This window comes from Etheostoma spectabile, chromosome 21 (genome assembly GCF_008692095.1).
Source record: "Etheostoma spectabile isolate EspeVRDwgs_2016 chromosome 21, UIUC_Espe_1.0, whole genome shotgun sequence".
Classification (NCBI taxonomy): Eukaryota; Metazoa; Chordata; class Actinopteri; order Perciformes; family Percidae; genus Etheostoma; species Etheostoma spectabile.
The window spans coordinates 9,155,509-9,174,714 of record NC_045753.1 but is presented as its reverse complement, the minus strand read 5'-3'; the positions used below and the strand labels follow the sequence as shown (position 1 = coordinate 9,174,714).

The following is a 19,206-nucleotide window of genomic DNA, read 5'->3' as shown; positions in this document are numbered from 1 at the left end:
GGGGGGGGGACTGCTCTCAGATGAGTAATTAACTAGTCATTCAAAGTCAAGTGCTCATTTGCAGGTTGAAACTCAGAAATGTGCGGACAAGTCAAATACCAAATCCCTGCACGTCACACAAACAATTAGCAGTCCCAAACAGTGAGGTTTTCTGGATAAATCCACTCCTTTTGCATGACAGTCACGTCATTGTCCATTGTTTACTGCACCCCTGTCTCAGTTTCCCCCTTTTTGCTACAATTTATCACACAATGTGTGCTAAGGTTGTCTAATGAATGTGATGTACTACAGAATTTTCATTCCACTGTACAAAATGTGCTCAACAATGGAACATTCTTTTGTCTTGCAACGTCCAACACTTTTGAACCACTGCTGTCTGATCAGTTTAGTTTTGTGGTTATCAATATGTACACTGTCTGGCCAAAAGTATGTGGACTCCCCTGTCCACCTCTGTCTTTCATGGTTTGTGCTTGGGTCCTTAGTTCAAGTAAAAGCAAATCTTAATGTTGCACAAAATCTTGTGCAAAGCCTTCCCAGGAGGGTGGAGGCTGTCAGCAGGAGACAGCGCATGACTTTATAACACTCACGTGTGAGTGAAATGTTCAGATGTCTTCATTCCTTTGACATGTAGGGTATATTAATATGGAATACAGAAAGCTAACAAGAAATTGAAGAACATATTTTCTCATATGTGTGTAAATGTGTGTACCGTGCGTCCCGCCTCATTGTTGTGTCTGTTCATTGCCGAGCGAGCGTCCGGACGATTCTCTCTGGCGTCGGCGAACTCCCTGGACACCTGCACCCCAAAGTCTGCGTCCTCGCTGCACCCGCCCCACTTCCAGCCCTCGCCGGGGGGTCCCTTGTGGTGCGAATCGCAGCCGCACATGGTGGATGTGCCCTCAGCGCAGGAGCGCGTCACTGCAAACGCCACGCCTGCTGAAGCTATGGAGTGGACAAACGCTGACTCTCTGGTTGCTGAACGAGACGGGTGAAGTCGGACAGAAAGACAGAAAGAGTGAAAAAGAGAGATACAGAGAGTGTGTCAATCTCATGTTAAACATGGACAAGGCAATCTTTACTGCTGCCAACATCCAGACAGAAGTATTGAAAGGGAAACCTCCAGGCAACAACCTTTTAACACAACATTTCATCTTTGAGAAGGCACATTCATGCCCAGGTGTGACCACTGAAAAAGCCTTCGGAAAAAGAACTTAACCCTCTCTTATTTTACAACATGTAAACCTGGTTCATAGTATTGACTATAGGATCCTCGTCAGCGATGAGGAGGCACAGACTGCGGGACACATGAAGGAGCCTAATAGCAGAGTCCCTGCAGTGACATCAGCCCATTGTGGTTGTGTCAGGAGGGCCTAACGCTCAGTGGGATCTCAGTGACCTCCTCTCATCCCTGAGGTGTGCTGCTTTGCATCTGGATAGTGTTCCAGGAATGTTGTCACCCCCACCTCCTACCCGTCCCTGTTCAGAGCCAAAGGCCTTCTGGTGAAACCAAGCAGTGTGTCGGCCTGTTTCTTATTTTCTTTTACACTGAAGGATGGAGTTACGCCTCCTTTGAAGGCAACAGCTTATTACGTAATCAGACACCATTGTTTCACAATCACAGCACACTTACCAAGGCTCACCCATTACACTCCACTAGCACACACACAAACACACACAGAGACACACAGACACACAGAGGTAAGGGGAGCAGTGGCTCGACTTTTCATGAGCATTGAGTGGCCTGAGTTTTTGACATGCACAGTTGGGTGATCTGAGTTTTGAAATTTGTACGAACACGACCAGAGAATTAAACCCGTATTTCACAGACCACAGTGGCTACTAAAGCCAGAAATTCCTCAGCAATTCCACTGCCAATACGTTTTTTCGAGAAGCAATCAGAATACTTTACAAGCCACAGACTAAGACTTTACTGATGTATGGCTGGAGGCTAGTCTTGTGTTTTCCACCCTGAAAGTATCCGCAAGCAAAGTAACAAAACAAAAATGTGATATTTTATGAATTATTTTTAATGTATCTATATTTCTGAAATTTCTGAGAGTATGAATGCTAATAATTTACAGGAAAAAGGTCAGATAAGGTGAAAGGTCAGATAGATTGCGGTCTTTTGTTGTGAAAATGTAATGCAGATGCTGACATACTGTAAATCCCAACTATATTCAACAACATTTGAAAAATAATAATACAAAGTGAACCCATATGGTCCCAATATGTTATTTTAGTATATTATATCATATTGCATCTAAACAATTAAATACTAACTAGACTTGTGTGTGTCTATGTTTGCTGTATTTCCACATTTCATTCCTAGCAAAAGGACACAGTTTTGGTCTAAATTCCCTGTGAGTCCTTGCATGAGTCCTCAGGTTGGGCATCCCCTGCTCGCCCTGGCAAGCCTAGCAGGGCCCTCCACAACAGGGGCCTGTGAGCCCTCGGCCCCTGGAGCTCTGGCTGCTAGCCATGGCTAGTGCTGCTTCTGCTACCTGCTGGGCCCATCAATCCGCCTTTGTTTCCCTTGTGTCACACTGTATTATCCACACAAAGGGCCCAGCAACTCGCGCCCCCACAGCCCCGCTCTGCCCGGAGCTGGCATTCCCTAAACTCCCTAACCCCCCACCCCCCTCCTCTCTCTCTCTAGCCACCCCTCCGCCAACACCCTGAGCTGAAATCCCATACACCACCCACAGGACCTCAACCCCCCACTTCCTCCAGGCTTCCACCCCACAACACCACCGCGGCCAACACGCAGCTTAAGGTGGCTGGGGCTGATGGTTGGTAGCTCGCCCTTCCCTAACTCAAACTCTTGAGATGTGAGATGCTCTTCTTCCTTCCTTCCCTCCTTCCTTCCTTCCTTTGCTTCCCTATCCCAAAGTCTACACCCGGGCTAGGTTGGGAGAGATCCCCTTTCAGCCTGTTTTCATGACAGAGTCAAAAGGGCGTGTGAATGGGACGTCCGTGGGAGCTGGACTGTGTGAGGCGCGCACTGGTCTTCATGCACAGTAGGGGTTGAGCGGAGCCCCCCGGCCCTTTTCTATTGCCTGTAATCTCATTTGGCCTCCCCTCTCCCTTTCATTTGACTGAGGAGCTTGGACTGCTCACACTGCCCATTGCTGCTCAGATTCCTTCCCCTCTGACACACAGGGTAATTCATTTCCAATCAGCAGCCTCACTCACAACACACAACTCCTACCTTCATAATTAGGGACTGCAATGCCTTAAGCGGGACACCTGTGCCTATTGTCCCTCACTGTCAGGTTTAGTGGGATTGTGTAAAAGACACAGTTAGTGTGGCGATATCTTACAATTAGAATTCTGCGTGTGAAGCGCCTGATGGATGCCTCCCGTATATCAGCTGTACTTGTCAGGTTGTGCTGATAGATTTACCGCGCTGACCCCCTTTTAAGTATGAAAGTGTAAACACGGTTGGGAAAACCAAAAAGAAGTCACTGAGTCTGAAGACAAACACGGAACTGAGGGTAAAGATGGATGGAAGTTGAATAATGTGTCAGTGCTTGTACCTGCGCTCATTTCTCACTGCAGCCAGGAAAGGTGTATATTATTGTAATTGCCCTAGTTAGGCGTTTGTCAGCAAAAGCCCAGAGAACAGGCAGTGCTAAGCCTTTAGGGTGTATGTTTCACAACAGCTTGCAATAGCCTCAGCCATAGTTTTTACAGTAGCGAGTTGTTTAGCACAGATCCTTCAGATTTTAACTTCTTTTATACCTTTAAGCCTCGGATACATATGTACATTGTTACCAAATACAGAAATAGAGATTTTTATTTACCTTTATCTAGCACAGGGCCAAATATGGCCAGGTTGTCCTTAATGGTGGTGCAGTTCCATCGCCGGCCCCTAAACTGATGCTGGCACTCCTGGATCCCCAGCTTGACTCCTTCTGCGACGCTGGGCATGATCTCTATGTAGTTGCGACAGAAACGCAGCTGCTTGGGCACGAGGCCGGGGATAGAGCCGCACAGGATGGGTTGGGAGCCCAGTGACGAGTACTGCTGCCCAAGGGCCAGGGACCTGTGGCGCGCACAGACAGAGAGAGAGAGCATCACTATGTGAGATCGCCTGGTCATAAACACATGTCTGCATCTGTATAATATATAAAAATAACTGCAACATGATCAAAAGGGGTTTATCACGAAGTGTAGCAACCAAACATCTAACAGGCCATCACTGCAAATACTAAATAGGTTTTTTTAATTCTCTTTTTTTTTTAAGGTTTATATTGAATTGTTTAGTACCAGCTAAAAGTATTTGAAGCACAAAAAAGTATTGAAAGCTGACACTGGAATGTCTGGTCAGATTAATAATAATAATCTTGTAAGATAAAATAAGATAAACTCTTTTTATTCAGTGGGATGTACTACATTCTTTGGCCAGACAGTTCCTTATTAACATCAAGATTTTGCCCATTTTCGTCAACTTTAATAAGTCATTATTGTATATAATAGTAAGTCATGTACTGCTGCTTTTGTTTAGACAACATTTAACAACATGGTTTTGTCGTAGAACACGTATCTCTTAAAATAAAGCAATTACAAAGTTTTGCACACTGATATCAGCAAATGCTCCTCAGCCCCAGTGCTTAACAATTTATAGGATGTGGGAAGTGAGACTCACAGTGCAAGTCTGTGCCCTCCATGAACTCTACCCCACAATAGCAATGATGACCTGCCAGGGAGGCCTCTGTGAAAGGCAACTTGCTCTTCCAGAGGGGACCACTTCAGTATTCATTAATCTCAGGTTTAACTGTAAGCAAAGCTCTGTGATGGTGCAGTGATTCATACTGGAGTGTTTATTGACTTATCAATTTAATATAGTTTATACTAAGAGCTCCTGTTTATTTAGTTTTTTTTTTCTACCAGGAAGGGAGGGGGCTAATGGGCCCACTTCAGGGCAGGGATACAAGCTATTAGTAGTGACTTTTCAAAGTGTTCCCACTTGTTAGCATACACAGATCTGCTGATCTAACAGATAACACACAAGAACCTGTCTGCTTAGGTTGGGAAAAGCCCCCTCATTTCAAATATATGAAAACACCTGCCTCTGCAGTTCCATCATCAATTGTGGTTTTTCTCTGTAGCTGATTTGATAAGAATGACAGCGTATACAGCTGAGCTCGCTGGTGATGGACGAAAACAGAATATCTGAAGTTGTGTGCCTCTCCAGAAGTCTCGCGCAGATGTGCCTAAGCAGGGATTTATCACCACAAAGAGACAGTCAAGATCAGCTTGTGATGCCAGAAACCATTATAGTTTCATTCAGGTAATTAATTATAATTGCTTTCTATTTCTCTTGAAATAAAAGAGAGAGAGAGAAGCATGTTTGCCATGCCCATGTTTTAACATGCTTTTTGTGATGACAAGCTCAAACAAAACTGTGCGGCTTCTCCCAGAAGGTCATGTATTCACTGTAGGATGTCAGGACTCAAATTACTTGTTTATTTTTTTCCGGGCATACAGTGTATCATCTAAAGAATCGTGTTTCCGTAATGGTCTGCATTCTTAAAAGCTTTATAGATGTGTGTGATTTGGGTGTTTACAGGGTTAGGGATATGAAGATGTGCTGCCAACAGTGTTGGGCAAGTTACTTTTAGAAAAGTAATTTGTTACAATTACTAGTTACTTCTTCCAAAAGTAAATTAGTTTCTCAGTTGCAAATTATAAAAGTTACTAGTTATGTCAGAAAGTAACTATTGCGTTACTTTCAAGTAAATCTTTAAATGCTTAAATGTAGAGATGGTCCGATGCCATTTTTTTATTCCTGATACTGATTCTGATATCTGAACTTGCGTATCGGCCGATACCGAGTACTGATCCGATACCAGTGTGCCAAATATATTATTATCTTTTAACAACTGTATACTACTATCCCTGTATGGATGTGATATGATTTCTATCTCTGTTGTTGGTCTGGTTCAGGTTAAACTCTCAAACAATGAATGCCACAGAACCTTTTTTTATCATCTAGTTTGACAGTCAGTTATAACGAAAAAAAGAACATAAATAAATTACTTTAAAGTACATTTTCTTTAGGGCTTTATTACATGGTATCGGATCGGTGCATAAACTCCAGTAATACCCAATACCGATACCAACGTTTTAGGCAGTATCGGAGGCAACACCGATACTGGTATCTGTATTGGAACGTCCCTACTTAAATGTGACATTTTTTGGCAGTAACGGTAAAGACTGGAGTAATCAATTAGATTACTTGTTACTGAAAAAAGTAACGTTGTTATTAATAATGCCGTTATTTATAACGCTGTTATTCCCATCACTGGCTGCCAATAGCTCTAAGAGAAGAGCTTTACCAGCGTTGAGCAGACGCTCCAGCACTTGGTTGGGGCTGGGCAGACAGCGTGGCGCTGGAGGCACTGAGAAGATCATGGGGAACAATGGACGCTGATCAGATCAGAGCGCCACACAGGATGACCTCAGGACCCCCGCAGGGCGCAACCCAGTCATAGTAGCCACTGACTCTGACAGATGAGTGCAGTGCAGTGCCCCACCCCAACACAAAAGTCAAGCCATTGAAGTCACAGGAAAAAAAAAACTTAAATAGGTTCATAGCTCATGTGCGCTTTTGCTTTTTACATATGGAAACCACCAAAACCCAGCCCCCACGCCCCAACACCTTCCACCCCTCCCAAACACAGAAACTTTTTGATCACATGTGAGCATTGTTACAGCAGCCTCCCAGGTATCAACGTTTGCCAGTGCAGCTTACACACTGAGAAATGGAGCTGAGCTGAGTTTAGCTTTTACAGCTGCTGGTGTAATGGAATATATGCTGTATGATGATCACATAATCAGCTATAAACCACTTGTGTTGTTGGCATGAGCTTCCTGACTGACACTGATACACAACAAACCGTTTCAGTATGAAACCCTTCACAGTTCACAGTTCCTCAAGGATAGCACAGTTACATAAACTATTCAAAACTCTCAAACACCGCTATGCAGAATAAGTCTCTTCTCTTTCATTTTCAACTTAATGATTCAAACTTGAAATGTTGTTTTGCCCAATTTGATGTTCCCATGCAGTAATTTGATAGTTCTCATCAATCTCATTCATGTTCTTGTCTTAAGTTTACTGAAGCGAAGGCAGCCACATTACGTCATCTGCTAGTCCCAATCTCACCAACATCATTGAGTTCAAGTGTTGCTGACTTCACTGCGTCTGGTGACTGAGTGACTAAAGGCCTTAATTACACTGTCTGCTAGCTTGGTTACTGCCCATTAATCTCTCAGTCATGGGATGGACCAGAGTGGATGATGCCCTGCACAAAGCTTGTATTTGAACCTTGGTGTCACAAGCTCCCCAACAACATCAGTCAGTTAACTCAAAGGAATATCTCTGCCCAAGTGAGATATCTCTGTATTTAGACTGCTGTGCCAACCTCTGCTACATTTGAGGTTCTGTTAAGGACAGCTAAACTGCTTGCCCACGACTCTGACATGCAGGCTTAGCCATGAATTTGGGATTTCTGATGGAATCAATTAGCTAACCGCGTGGGACTTTGTGGTGGACATAGCATGTTTAGACTACAGTCTGTGGATCTGCCAGCCTATTTGTCTTTGTTTGCAATGGATGTGCCTCACTTGATTCGTGTGGACAGATCAGATGAAAGGGATATCTTTTTGGCTAGGTGCTAATGAGAGTCTTAACCCCAAGGGGTTATGAGGCGTATCGTGCAAACAGACACACACACAGACGCATGCATGCAGACCACATGAGAGCCATGCTGATCCGGCCTGCTTTGCCTCACTTCTCGGAAGCCACGAGCAACGTGTCTCAACCGAGTGAGGGAGTAGCAGATTCAGAGACCTCCACAGAGGTAGAATGCCGGGGGAATCTGCTGCAGGGGATGAGACGAGCAGCAGAGCAGCAGTGAACAGCAGGGCTTGGCAGGTGCATGCCCAGGCAGGTCCGTATGGGGCCTCTACTGGCCTGGGGTGTTTACGGCTTGGTTGGGGGGTTTTCTCAGTATCTAAACTGGGCTGATGTGAAAGTATGACGGGCCGCTGGAAACCACAGAAATGAAGCAGAGGAAACAAAGGGATTCCACCACACACCTCGCTGAACTGTGGAAATTCACGCAATCGAGCCTGTAACACTGTCAACAAAAACTCGAGACTCAACCACTCCCAATGCAATAAAATCACAACTACAATCTCTGCTGCCAGGTTAGAAACGTGAAGTGGCATCTCACTGTTTTTATTTTGTCTCTGAGCATGGAATCTTGTACTGTCAGAAATATGTTGCAGCTGCTATTGTGGGAGGTCTGCATTACAGGGGTCAGTGTGTAGCACACGTCTGTGCACAGATGAGCTTTCTTTTTGTGACAGACTCCTATGTCCAGAGGCACAAAAAGCACCAGGTGACCCTCTGAACCTATTGAGCAGAACATGACATCTGACCTCACTGCCTTTAGCCTGATGGCCTACAGAAACAGTTTGAAGTTCATGACCAGGGCCTGTATACAAGTATCTAAGAACAGGGCTGATGATACCCGGATTGTTTGCCTCATTAATCAAAGTCATTATGATCAGGTGGCTCTTACTCAGATTTTACGGTCCTCATGTGTGATCAAATATGACTTCAATATATCTTGACGGAGTTGCTGCTCATCTTTAAGTGTTAAAGTAAAATAAGTGACTGTGTTCTGGGCAAACCCGATGTAGGCCCTTTAGGCTACACTGTTTGGGTCTTGGGCCTAACCTTGGCAAAGGCTTGAGACCTCCACACATGAGCACACACAAATACAGAAGATCCTACAACCAACCTCTAAGTAGCATTGTACCTGTAATGGTCACAAAAGTTTAAAATATTACTTTAGGGAATAATTGTATGCATTTTATTTACATAACTGTAACAGTTTAAATGCTATCTGTGTGTTACTTATTGTTTATTTTACACTTGCATTGATGATTGCACTGCTAAGAATTTACTGTAGTGTCATCTTTGTTATTTACAACAATTGTATATTTTCATATAAAATACGTGTTCAAATGTCACTTCCGGCTGCCATCTTTGGTCAGAATGGGGAAGGTTCGGTTGATCCCCTTCCTGCAATGCCTTCCTAAAAATGTTTGAGGAATATGGCAACCTACAGTGGTAAGTGTCGACAACCTGCTGAAATATTTGAATCAACATTTGACTTGAACGGTAATGTTAGCCTTCAGGGAAACACAAACAGAGCGCTAGCTGTGCTTTCAATGTAGCTAGCTAGCTTGTTAGCTAGTTTACGTTTAGCGTTAACGTCAGTGAGCCAACGTTAAGGGACTCCTTAAATGTAAAAGATGATTTATGCTACATGATAGCCGGGTAAATAATCTCTACTAACCTACCTTTACTCATTCCACTTTTCTCATGTAGTTAAGTTCCTTTAAAGCACATAAAACTGTGTGTTTTTTATACGCTTCATTTCATTTTTATGGTTGTACGTTTTCTATTTGTTTGTCCTAACGTTACTCCTCAATGCGCTTGCGCGCTTCCAGTAAACAATAAACGTAAATTAACTCAAGTTAGGCTATATAATCTTGTTTTTCTGAGTTTCAGCTCATTTACAAACTAACACTAACTATCAATACCATAAAGTAAAAATATTCCATTACAAGTCCTGCATTTAAGATTTTATTGAGGCAGAATGACACATGTCTTTACTACGTTGTGTTACACTATGGGTGATGGTTATGAAATATGTATGCAGCCTTTTTAATGTTGCAGCTGATTAAAGTGGAGCTAATTATAAAGCAACATACTGTGGGGTAGTTTTTTTGATTCAGATATATATAAATAGGTAATTAGCTTATGACATGCTTTGTGTGTAAAATCTGAATTTGCAAAGTAGCTGTTTAAATGTAGTGGAGTAAGAAGTACAATATTTTCTTCTAAAATGTAGTGGAGAATAAGTCTAAAGTAACATACATTTTGAAATACTCAAGTACAAATACAAAAAATATCTCAACTGGATATATAATCAGTGCACTTTGTTTTCACTAGCGTTACTGGTTTCAGCTGACATTATGAACCTTGATGGTCGGAAAGGCACACATTAAAATATGTTTTATGTTCAGATTATTGACTGAAGTTTTTCGGTGGCTTGTAGTTCAGAACAAATTGGAGTGTTAAAGTGGCATCCAAAGTATGAGGGTGAAGCAGAGAGGAAAAGAGAGGGATTAGAGAGCCTGTCACAATCCATCCCTCCATGCATTATTCCTTAGGCACTGTTTAAAGACTCATGGAAACCTGTATGCATGTGTGAAGGCAAATTTGAAATACATGGTTGTGTTGCTACTTGTAAGTTCCTACTTCCAACAAGGTTATCACTATGATGGGCGCCTGGGTAGCTCACCTGGTAGAGCAGGCGCCCATATATAGAGGTTTTTGCTTTCAGGTCAAGAGGAGACTTAGAGTTGATAATGTATTCAACTACACCTTTGTTTTTGGTTTAGGGTTGGATTCATTTCAGAGTAGTTCCTTAGTTAACAGAATATCAGGCTTCATTCAGCTCTGATCCTTAAATGCACAGTTTCCCAAACGTTTTACAGTCCTGTACCCCAGCTTCAGACACCTTCAACCTCCAGCGACGTACCCTGCCCCCTGCACTCGTATATGTGGATTTGCTTTTTTGCGTACCACCTACGTCACTTTGCACACCCCTACCTGGGTGTACACAATCTCCAGTTGGGGAACCAATATTTTAATAAATTGCTTATTAAAACATTTTATTTCCTTTTTTTAATTCTATGAACAAAGAGCTCATACAAATCGTTTAGATACTATAATGACTTTATACTATTTTCTGTTACTTGTAAAGTTGAAACCTACAGCTAAATAGAGGCAATAATTAATTTGACAAGATTCAGCCTTCACACACACATTTGATTCTGGTTTTATATTTGATTTAATGCTTCACATTCCAATGTCTTTGCCATCGTTGACGATAGGTGCCAGTCATTCTTAACCATGTCTAAACTAGTTAACTTATTTCATTAAAGAGAAATTAATGTTAGCTTATGCTGGGTTTGTGCCTGAAGCGCTCAGTCGCAAGTGTGTTCTGTCCAATCCTCTGTGAGAGCCAGGCTCCTGAAAAGGCATCTGCAGTAACAGAATATTATTTGCATTAAACTCTAATCTACCTCTAATTTACCTCCTATATGTTGATGCTGCGGCTCAACTTGTCAGATTTTGCCTGGAGGAGATCATGTTGCTAAATGAAGCCCTGGCAGAGCAGTTAGAGACGTGCATTGAAAACATTGCCATCACAGTTTCATTTATAAATCCCAAAACAGAGTCCGTAGAGAGCTAAAGACACCCGAAAGAGAGTAAGTGGGCCAAGGAAAGTTGCCGGCTTTGCCCGAGGATGGGACTTTTCCTGGTGGAGGCTGGAATGCAAAGCTCCTGTCTGTGTTTTGTTGTCTTCTCTTTTTCTTTGGCACACTTTTGATTTGTAGTCCAACAGCTTCTGGCTGATCAGATAAAAAATGACAGGACCCCTGAAAAATGTTCCAACCTGTTCGTTGTTTCTACCTCCTTTGCCTCCCCTCCTTTTTTGTCTCTGCAGACTGTTGCAGAGAGTGCAGAGTTGGTACAAGGAGCCCCTGCAGTCACAAGTATGGAGATGTGAAGAGGGAAACTGAACAGGGTGTAAACTTGTGAACCTGTCAGTCAGAAGGTGAATGAGAGCAGAAGTTCCTCTGCACACAAGTGCACTGACAAATGCACGTCAAACTGGAAGCTCGGTGTCCTGGTCTGTCTGCAGGTGGACACAACAGAGTCTCAGCTGTTGTCGTGAAAGGACAGAGCTTTGAATGAGAGTCCTGAGGGACTGTGTGAATGCACCACAACTCAAAACAGTGCATTGTTCCCTGCCACTGCTCATTAGGGGCAGCTTGTTGGCACTGCTGCTTGAATTGTCAGCAGTAATGCATCCTATGCAAATCATAACTCGTAGGGGATTGTCTGGAATCTTCCATTCTATGCCTGGAATTTCTTTGTGGCAATTTCAAACACCGCATGATTGTGTGTTTAAAAGTAGATAAAGTCCTAATTGCTGTTCACCCTCGCATGCTTAGGTAATTTGGAAAAAAACTCAATAAAAGCTGTGGTGTAATGCTACATTGTTGGGGTTGAACCTGGTTAACGGAGCTTGCCAGTCTGCAGATATTTCGCTCAAAAGACAGTATGTCCAATCCAACTGTCATGCATGTTTTTGCTTCTCTCTCTTACCTATGTATCCCTCAATAGGGCTGGGTGTCACTTTTGGAGCAAACTAAAATGTACCGAACTTTCCAAAAGCTGGCATCAAACATCTGGGCATATTGATATTATTGTTCACATATTTTTGAATTTGATTATTCTTGATTTGGAAAAAAGAAATTGCTAATTTCAGACGATTTTCCGTAGGGTGCGTTCTTGTAAAGGCTGCTTTTGTGTAGACACTGTTAAACCTTATAAGATTCAGGTTTCTTTTTTCTTTTTTTCGAATGAACAAAAGGGTTTTGTTGAAACGGTTAGATTTCTGAATTTAAATGAATCAGAAAAAGAAATCCAATGGTATCAGTCCTGAAACTAATCATATCGCCACTAGTAATGAAAACACTTACCCAGCCCTACCCTGATGAGGGTAAATGGGTTCCAATTATTTCCCCATATATCATTATTATTCATTTTTGGAGATGACGTTTTGGGATGGGATTTTTTTTTATTCCAATTTTTTTTTTAAATGTATTTAAACAAAAAGAAATTACAACATTACTGCACACATCTTTTTGTATACATCACAGCTCTGTGTCGCACACTGTAGTCAAGGCTGCATTCTTATTGGCTCACTGATGCTGATGATGAGATTTAGTCCTTAAGTATTAGAATTTTGTATTGAATGACGAGACATTTTTGGATACTTGATGCTATGGAGGCCATTTGATTGATGCCTAAAGGTATTGAAGTTTGGTACCCAGTCCTATCAAAATATATACTGAATTCTTTGTAATTTAGAGACCTTGATCTCTCCTCTTTTCCGCACTGCCTCCGCAAGTTGTTTAGTTGACCCGGTCAGTAACCTGGGGGCTCTGACTGAATATACAGGTGTGAGCAACTCGTCTCTGTCGCTGACCCTGTGTGTCAGAGAAATTGCTTTCTGCTAATGATTAACCTCTGTAACAAGCCATACAGGTGGGATCAGCCGGGTAATGAAGACTTTAAATATCGTGTGTGTGCGTGTGCTTCCACACGTGTCCCCTAATGATCTCTTTGCCTCTGGCCGTTGCCGTTTTTTCTTTGAGGAACTGCCCTGGCCTGTGTTTTACTGCAGCTAATAGCTGCGCACTGGGGGACTTTGTCATTTCCTACAAGAGCACATTGCATGTCCTTTGATTGTGTAGGAAGATTAGAACTCCCCTTCACTGCTTTGAAATACCACTCTCCTTTGAACCTCTCGCCTACCTCGAGTCTGACTGTATCATGTCATCCCACATGCTTGTTCAGTGACGACTACCTTGTAAGTTTGTTTTGTGAAGTATTGTGTTGCTTCAGCACGCTAAGGTAACTCTCACTGACACTACAAGTACAGTTAGATGCCTTCTTGGTCATTGTGATAGGCAACATTATTTAAGATATAAAAAAATACATTAACATGAACCTGAGTCACTAGAAGTTTAAACAAATTCAATTAGTTTTACACCTGCTTAGAGCTATAGTAATTTTACCATTGCTGCACGGTAGGCCTATGACCAAAAAATTGTATTGCGGTATTTTTAAAATTCTGTCGGTTTCACTGTATATTACGGTATTTTCTTTTTACTTTACTGGGCCCTTAAATATAAGTTCATAATGGCTTATTCTACTGTCAGGAGTACATTAAATATTACAAAAAACATGTGTATGTCATGTTTACTAAAAGCTTTGATTACCAAAGGGTTTGCTTGGCTCCACAACATTTTACAATAACGTGATATAGAGAAGAATGCATAAAAACAGTTAGAGAATCTAAACTATTTTTACTGTACATACTGCAAAGTAGTAAAATATACTTTAATCGAATGAACACGCATAAAAACGACTTTAACATTGTTTCCCTTTTAAAACAACACAGTTGTAAGATCGTTGTGTAAACGCTACCTCGGCCACAGGTAAGTTAGGTCGTTGTAAATAAGTGGGCGACTGAACGCAGCTCCGCTGTCAGCCTCCTTCGGTGTTTGAATCACGTTAGTAGGTTAGCGGGAGTATTTCAACGAGGCAAAACATCTTAAATCCAGTGTCTTAATCATTGCTCTGAACCCGTGTTTCTCAGCGGTCCGTAGCGGGACCGCAGGTGGGTTGTTTTTGCGTTCATAATGGTGCTCCGCTGCATGCTTGAAGTGACATGTCTTTAACTTTTGCACTGCACCGAGTAACGTTAGCGCAACGAAGTAATGTTAAAGCGACGGGCAACTACACTGGCAAGGTTATGTGTGTTCTTTTAGAAATAAAAAGCTTTGGGTCAGCAGACGGCTCCTCGTTTGAGCATTCGCTGTTCTGGTGTAGCTCCGGTCTTTCTTCATCGTCTAACTTTCTTCTCTGCAATAGCGACCGAGCCTCTCCCAGCTTAACGGACTGTTATGCTACATGGCTAGCAGCTATAATGTTACCCAGCATGCCGTTCGGCAGTGCAAATGTAACATTATTAGTGTTAGAAATGTTTTAAGTTACAAATTGTTGCGTGCAAGGATGTTTTATCCTGTTAAAGAGAGTTAGTTGTGGGTTATTAATTGTTATAAATGTACTACCATGAGAGAGAAGTGTACGCAGTTAACAGGGCTCCCGTTATCAATGCGCTCGCGAGTTAGTCCGGCCGTAGCGCTCTCTGCGGTTATACACCCGTATAACCGTAAATGAAAAGTTCATGACACATGGGAAATGAATGCCGGTAGAAGCCATCATATCGCCCAGCGCTACGTATTACATAATCATACATGTCTTTGTAGAAATGTACTCCTTCCACATTCCCTGTATCCTGTGGGTGTCACTTTCCGTGGAGACATTTCTGTTGGGCTTTATCCCAAAATTACCTTTGACCCTGGTCCTATGGCGGCCATCAGCCATTCATAATGGAACCCTAAAGTTTCTTATGAATGACATTCTTCTGGACTTCCCTGCTCTTTTCTCTACTTTTAACCGCACTGCTGAGAATAATACCCGAACATCCTTGATCTTTTCACACAAGACGGCAGACGGAGGATTTTCCCGCAGTAAGCATCATTTAAGTGATCCCTTTGCCAATGGTAGGGGTTTTGGGGTTGAAGATTAGATTGAAGATTGGAGGTGGGGGGCAGTCAGATAATGACATTCCTGAGACCCAGCGATGGACCCTAGAGCCCCATTTAAGCCGCTCAGGTTGAACTGGAAAGGTCTGTGTATAGACTGGGCAGTGTGGTAGATAGCGTTGTGTGAGATCTTTTGAGAGGTATGCCACTAACATTATTGAGGCCTCAGTGGTTCCCAAAACTTCCACAAGTAGTCCTTCAAACAGCAAACACAATTTTAGACAGGAAGCCGTATTTAAGCTTATACATGCTCCAACTTTTAATTAAAGGATGTTTAAATTGAATCAGCGAAAGCCTTAAAAAGGCACAATTACAGAATAGTGTTTATGGATAATGCCTTTTTAAATTGTTGTTCTATACTGTTACCAAATGATATTTCTTTGTAGTTTGTCCTGATTATAAAGAGTTACTTATAACCTATTTCTGCATTTGTACCAGCAACTGAATATTAGGCCATTATGACGGTTTTTCATTGCTGATGTTTTCCCGTCAGATTGCCAGTAATGTTTCACCTGTGAGTGGAAGTTAAACAAAGCCCTGTCACCTGCACTGAGTCAAAGCAAAATGGGTTGATCAGGACTGCATTGATTGCTCATTTAAGGTAATGATGATTTTAGCACCGGCAAAGTTTATGCTGACAATTTAAAAAAAAAAAAAGAAGGAAAAAAATAAAAAGATTTGACGTACAACAAACAACATAAAGTTTCCCACTATCCCTTCCCGTTGTTCTCTGTTTGGTTTGATAATCACCACAATGTAAATTTAAGGAGTCTTGATCAATGACATTTGAGGGGAAACATGAAATGGCCGTACTTGAAATTGCCAAAAACAAAATCAAATGTACGTCATGTGTATCTTTGCTTTCTCTTACAGAGCCGTTGTGATGATAACAGTGGATTGGGAGAATAACAGTTATTGGATTAAAACATCTCATGGCTGTGCGGTGTGATATGACAGAGATAAACACTATCACTATCGCACTATAATCACTGCTAACGCTTGATGGCTGGTATCGGGGATAAATTCAGCCGAGCTAATTCCTTGCTGAAAGTGACTGTCATCATTCACCTACAACCGCCACTGTTTATGCAAGGAACAAAAAAGCACAGTGGCTTAATCTGTTCTAGAGATACGTTGATGAGTCAAGCCACACAGGCTTAATACAATACCAGCCGTAACGCTTATTAACAACCTTGGCATTTGATCAGAACAGAATATTATGTCACAGTCCTCAGCTTCATATCTTAGATATTGATATTCTTTGATTATTAAACGTAGGTTAAAAGGTGAAACCAAAACACAGCAATAAGTCTAAGAACAGATATTCTTTTCATTTTTAAACCACAGAAAGGATGGCGTTGTCAGATAAATGGACAGAGACGCTGCTGGACCTGTGGATTATGTAGAGTCAAAGCATAGCTTTTAACTGTTTGATTTTGCTCATGTTGAACAACACTGCTGTTTCATTCACTGCTGTAACATTCTTGCATTTCAAAAAGGCAATTTACTGCTCCGTCTCGCCTTTTCCAAACCCACCTCGTTAGTCTGCTATGTCTTTCTACTACACCTCATCTTCGTTCATGCATATGTGCATATCACTAGAGTTATTTATGCTCTGTTTGGTTTTCAACACCCCATCTTGTAAAAGCAAGGCTGCCAGGCATAAAGCAGTCAAAAACGGCTCTTCCCTCCAATCCGTCCCACTTTGGTTGGAGAATTTATGGCCAAGTCATTGCCCCCAGAGACAGAAGCTGAGAGGAGCCTGCCTGGGCCCTTGCTGAAACTCGGCACCCTCTTGTTTGACACACCACCTCATTTTGTCTCCTTTCGGACATGTCCGACACCACGCGCGGGTTGGGGGGGGCCGGTGATGCCACTGACAGCACTGTGTGACACCCATTCCTCAGCACCTGCCCAGTCACCTGAAGCTACGGCTTTGCTTTTCATCTTGCTGCCCTCCCAGTAACTCCTTCCACAGCCCACACTTCAAAATTTGAAGTGTGAAGGTGGTGCGCTTTGTTGAGCTTCAAACATTATACCAGTGTCATGTAAGCTCCTTGAACAGAACAGCTGCAGGTATTACACAGAGAGAGACTCCCAGGCTCTTTGTCACTGTTGTCTGATGGTTCTTGCTGAAGCCAGGAGTGGGTGTAAAGTCCTCTTTGCCATTAACACTTCAGCCCTGTGGCCTGTGTGCTTGGCAGCTGCCTGCTCTGTAAATGAAACCAGAAGATGCTCGTGGTTTGGACGCACTACGGTGGGACCACATGCTAGTTGGGCTACTAAAAGTGCAGTAGCTTTGACAAGTATTGTGCTGTGAGCCAAAAGAGCTTTGTCATACGCCTACGCAAATATCTCCAAAATAGAAGCTTTATGTTACAAAAGAAGACCCGGAGCTATGAGGTCAGCTGCATGTAGCTGAATTTGTAACGAGATAAACCTCTAAATTTCAGTTACTGGTGCCAAAAGCGATCTGGGATAATTTAACAAAGACTAAAGCCCTGCGGCACCTTAACATATTGTCTCTTGACAAATCCGTAGTGGAGGGGGTGAATTGTGGTACAATTGAAAAGCAAAATGATATGCTTAACTGTTTCTCAAAAAAAGGATTAATTGAGTTACAGCTGATACCGCATGGCAGACAGCACATTTGTAATATTTTTACAAATTGTGTACAGGTTTGTCAGTCACAAAGATTATGTGTGCAACGCATGTCATACATCTACAAAAAAACAAAAAAAAACAATTTAGATTCAATTCATGCCGTATTTGGCGGCCTATATGTAGAACAGTGACGCACAATAGCAAACAAAACAAAATGACAGATTGTATAAGTCGTGATTGCTGAACTCCCTGAGGCACTCCTAAAATTACATGGCTGTATTTCAAGAAAGAAATTGATTATGGTTTAGAAACAGGAGCTTTTTTAAGGCTTTGTTGAGTTGTCACCACCACCATCAGTGTTGTCATCAACCTTAAGCTATGTCCTCAATTTATATAATAATGAATGATCTTACTGACTTACACTGTTGTGTGGAAATGCCTCGTAAAGCTGACAATTAATTTTAACCAAGGCAACCTCTTGCTAATGTGTTTTTTTCTGTTTTAAATTTAAAAAATGAAGTTTACACTTTTAAATATTCCGTGGTTCCCAAACGAAAAATTCATCCTCTGCATCACAACATGCTCCAATATGATAAATGGACCTGAGTGTAGAGGGGAAAAGAACGGCAAGCCTTTTCCGTTACACTAGTATTTGAGGTTAAGATTCTTTGGACTGGGCCGGAGAACATTTTTCCACGCAGTCAACTGAAAGTGCACATTCTGCCCTCTCAAAAATGATCATTTGACCAAAAAGACTCTCTCTCTTTATGCAGCTATAGGGTCTGATCCTGGAACTGTGGATTTGTACTCACCACCAGATGGGATAGCCTCCAAGCACCCGTGAGCTGGACAACCACACACACATCAAATATCCAATCAGATACAAATCCATGAGGTAAGGCTTGTAGTGTGTGAGAGGGTAAATGGATCAATACATATAACTTCCAGCAGGCAGTGAAGAAGAGTTTCCAGGAGGAGAAGCTTCAGGGCAGCTTGATTGTTGAATGATGGGACGATTAAAGTGATATTGAAGAAAAAAAAAAATCTTCCTCCTGTTTTCCCCCTTCTTTGAGTCGGGCCAGGAAAGTGTGTCTGTCTCCTAGTAGTTAAGAGAATAAGTGTCTCTTACACACATGCACACACGCTCCTACCCGTCCTCTCCTTCCCTCCCTCTCTCTGAGGTTCTTCCCTAAGGTAGATATCTTTTTCTCTCTCTACTTTTTTCTCCCTCAGGATGCCTCATCCACAGGCCCAATATTAAAG

At 42.2% G+C, this 19,206-nt stretch overlaps 1 protein-coding gene across 1 annotated transcript in view; it reads right to left on the bottom strand.

Moving 5' to 3' along the window:
• wnt3 (wingless-type MMTV integration site family, member 3) overlaps positions 1 to 19,206 on the bottom strand; it is a 23,140-nt gene extending 3,934 nt beyond the window's left edge. The window contains exons 1-3 of the mRNA XM_032501540.1: positions 18,756 to 19,206; positions 3,804 to 4,045; positions 710 to 975 (exon numbers count right to left, since the gene is read on the bottom strand). Of these exons, the coding sequence (XP_032357431.1) occupies positions 710 to 975; positions 3,804 to 4,045; positions 18,756 to 18,835 (588 nt within the window). The 5' untranslated portion in view covers positions 18,836 to 19,206. The remainder of the gene's footprint in view (positions 1 to 709; positions 976 to 3,803; positions 4,046 to 18,755) is intronic.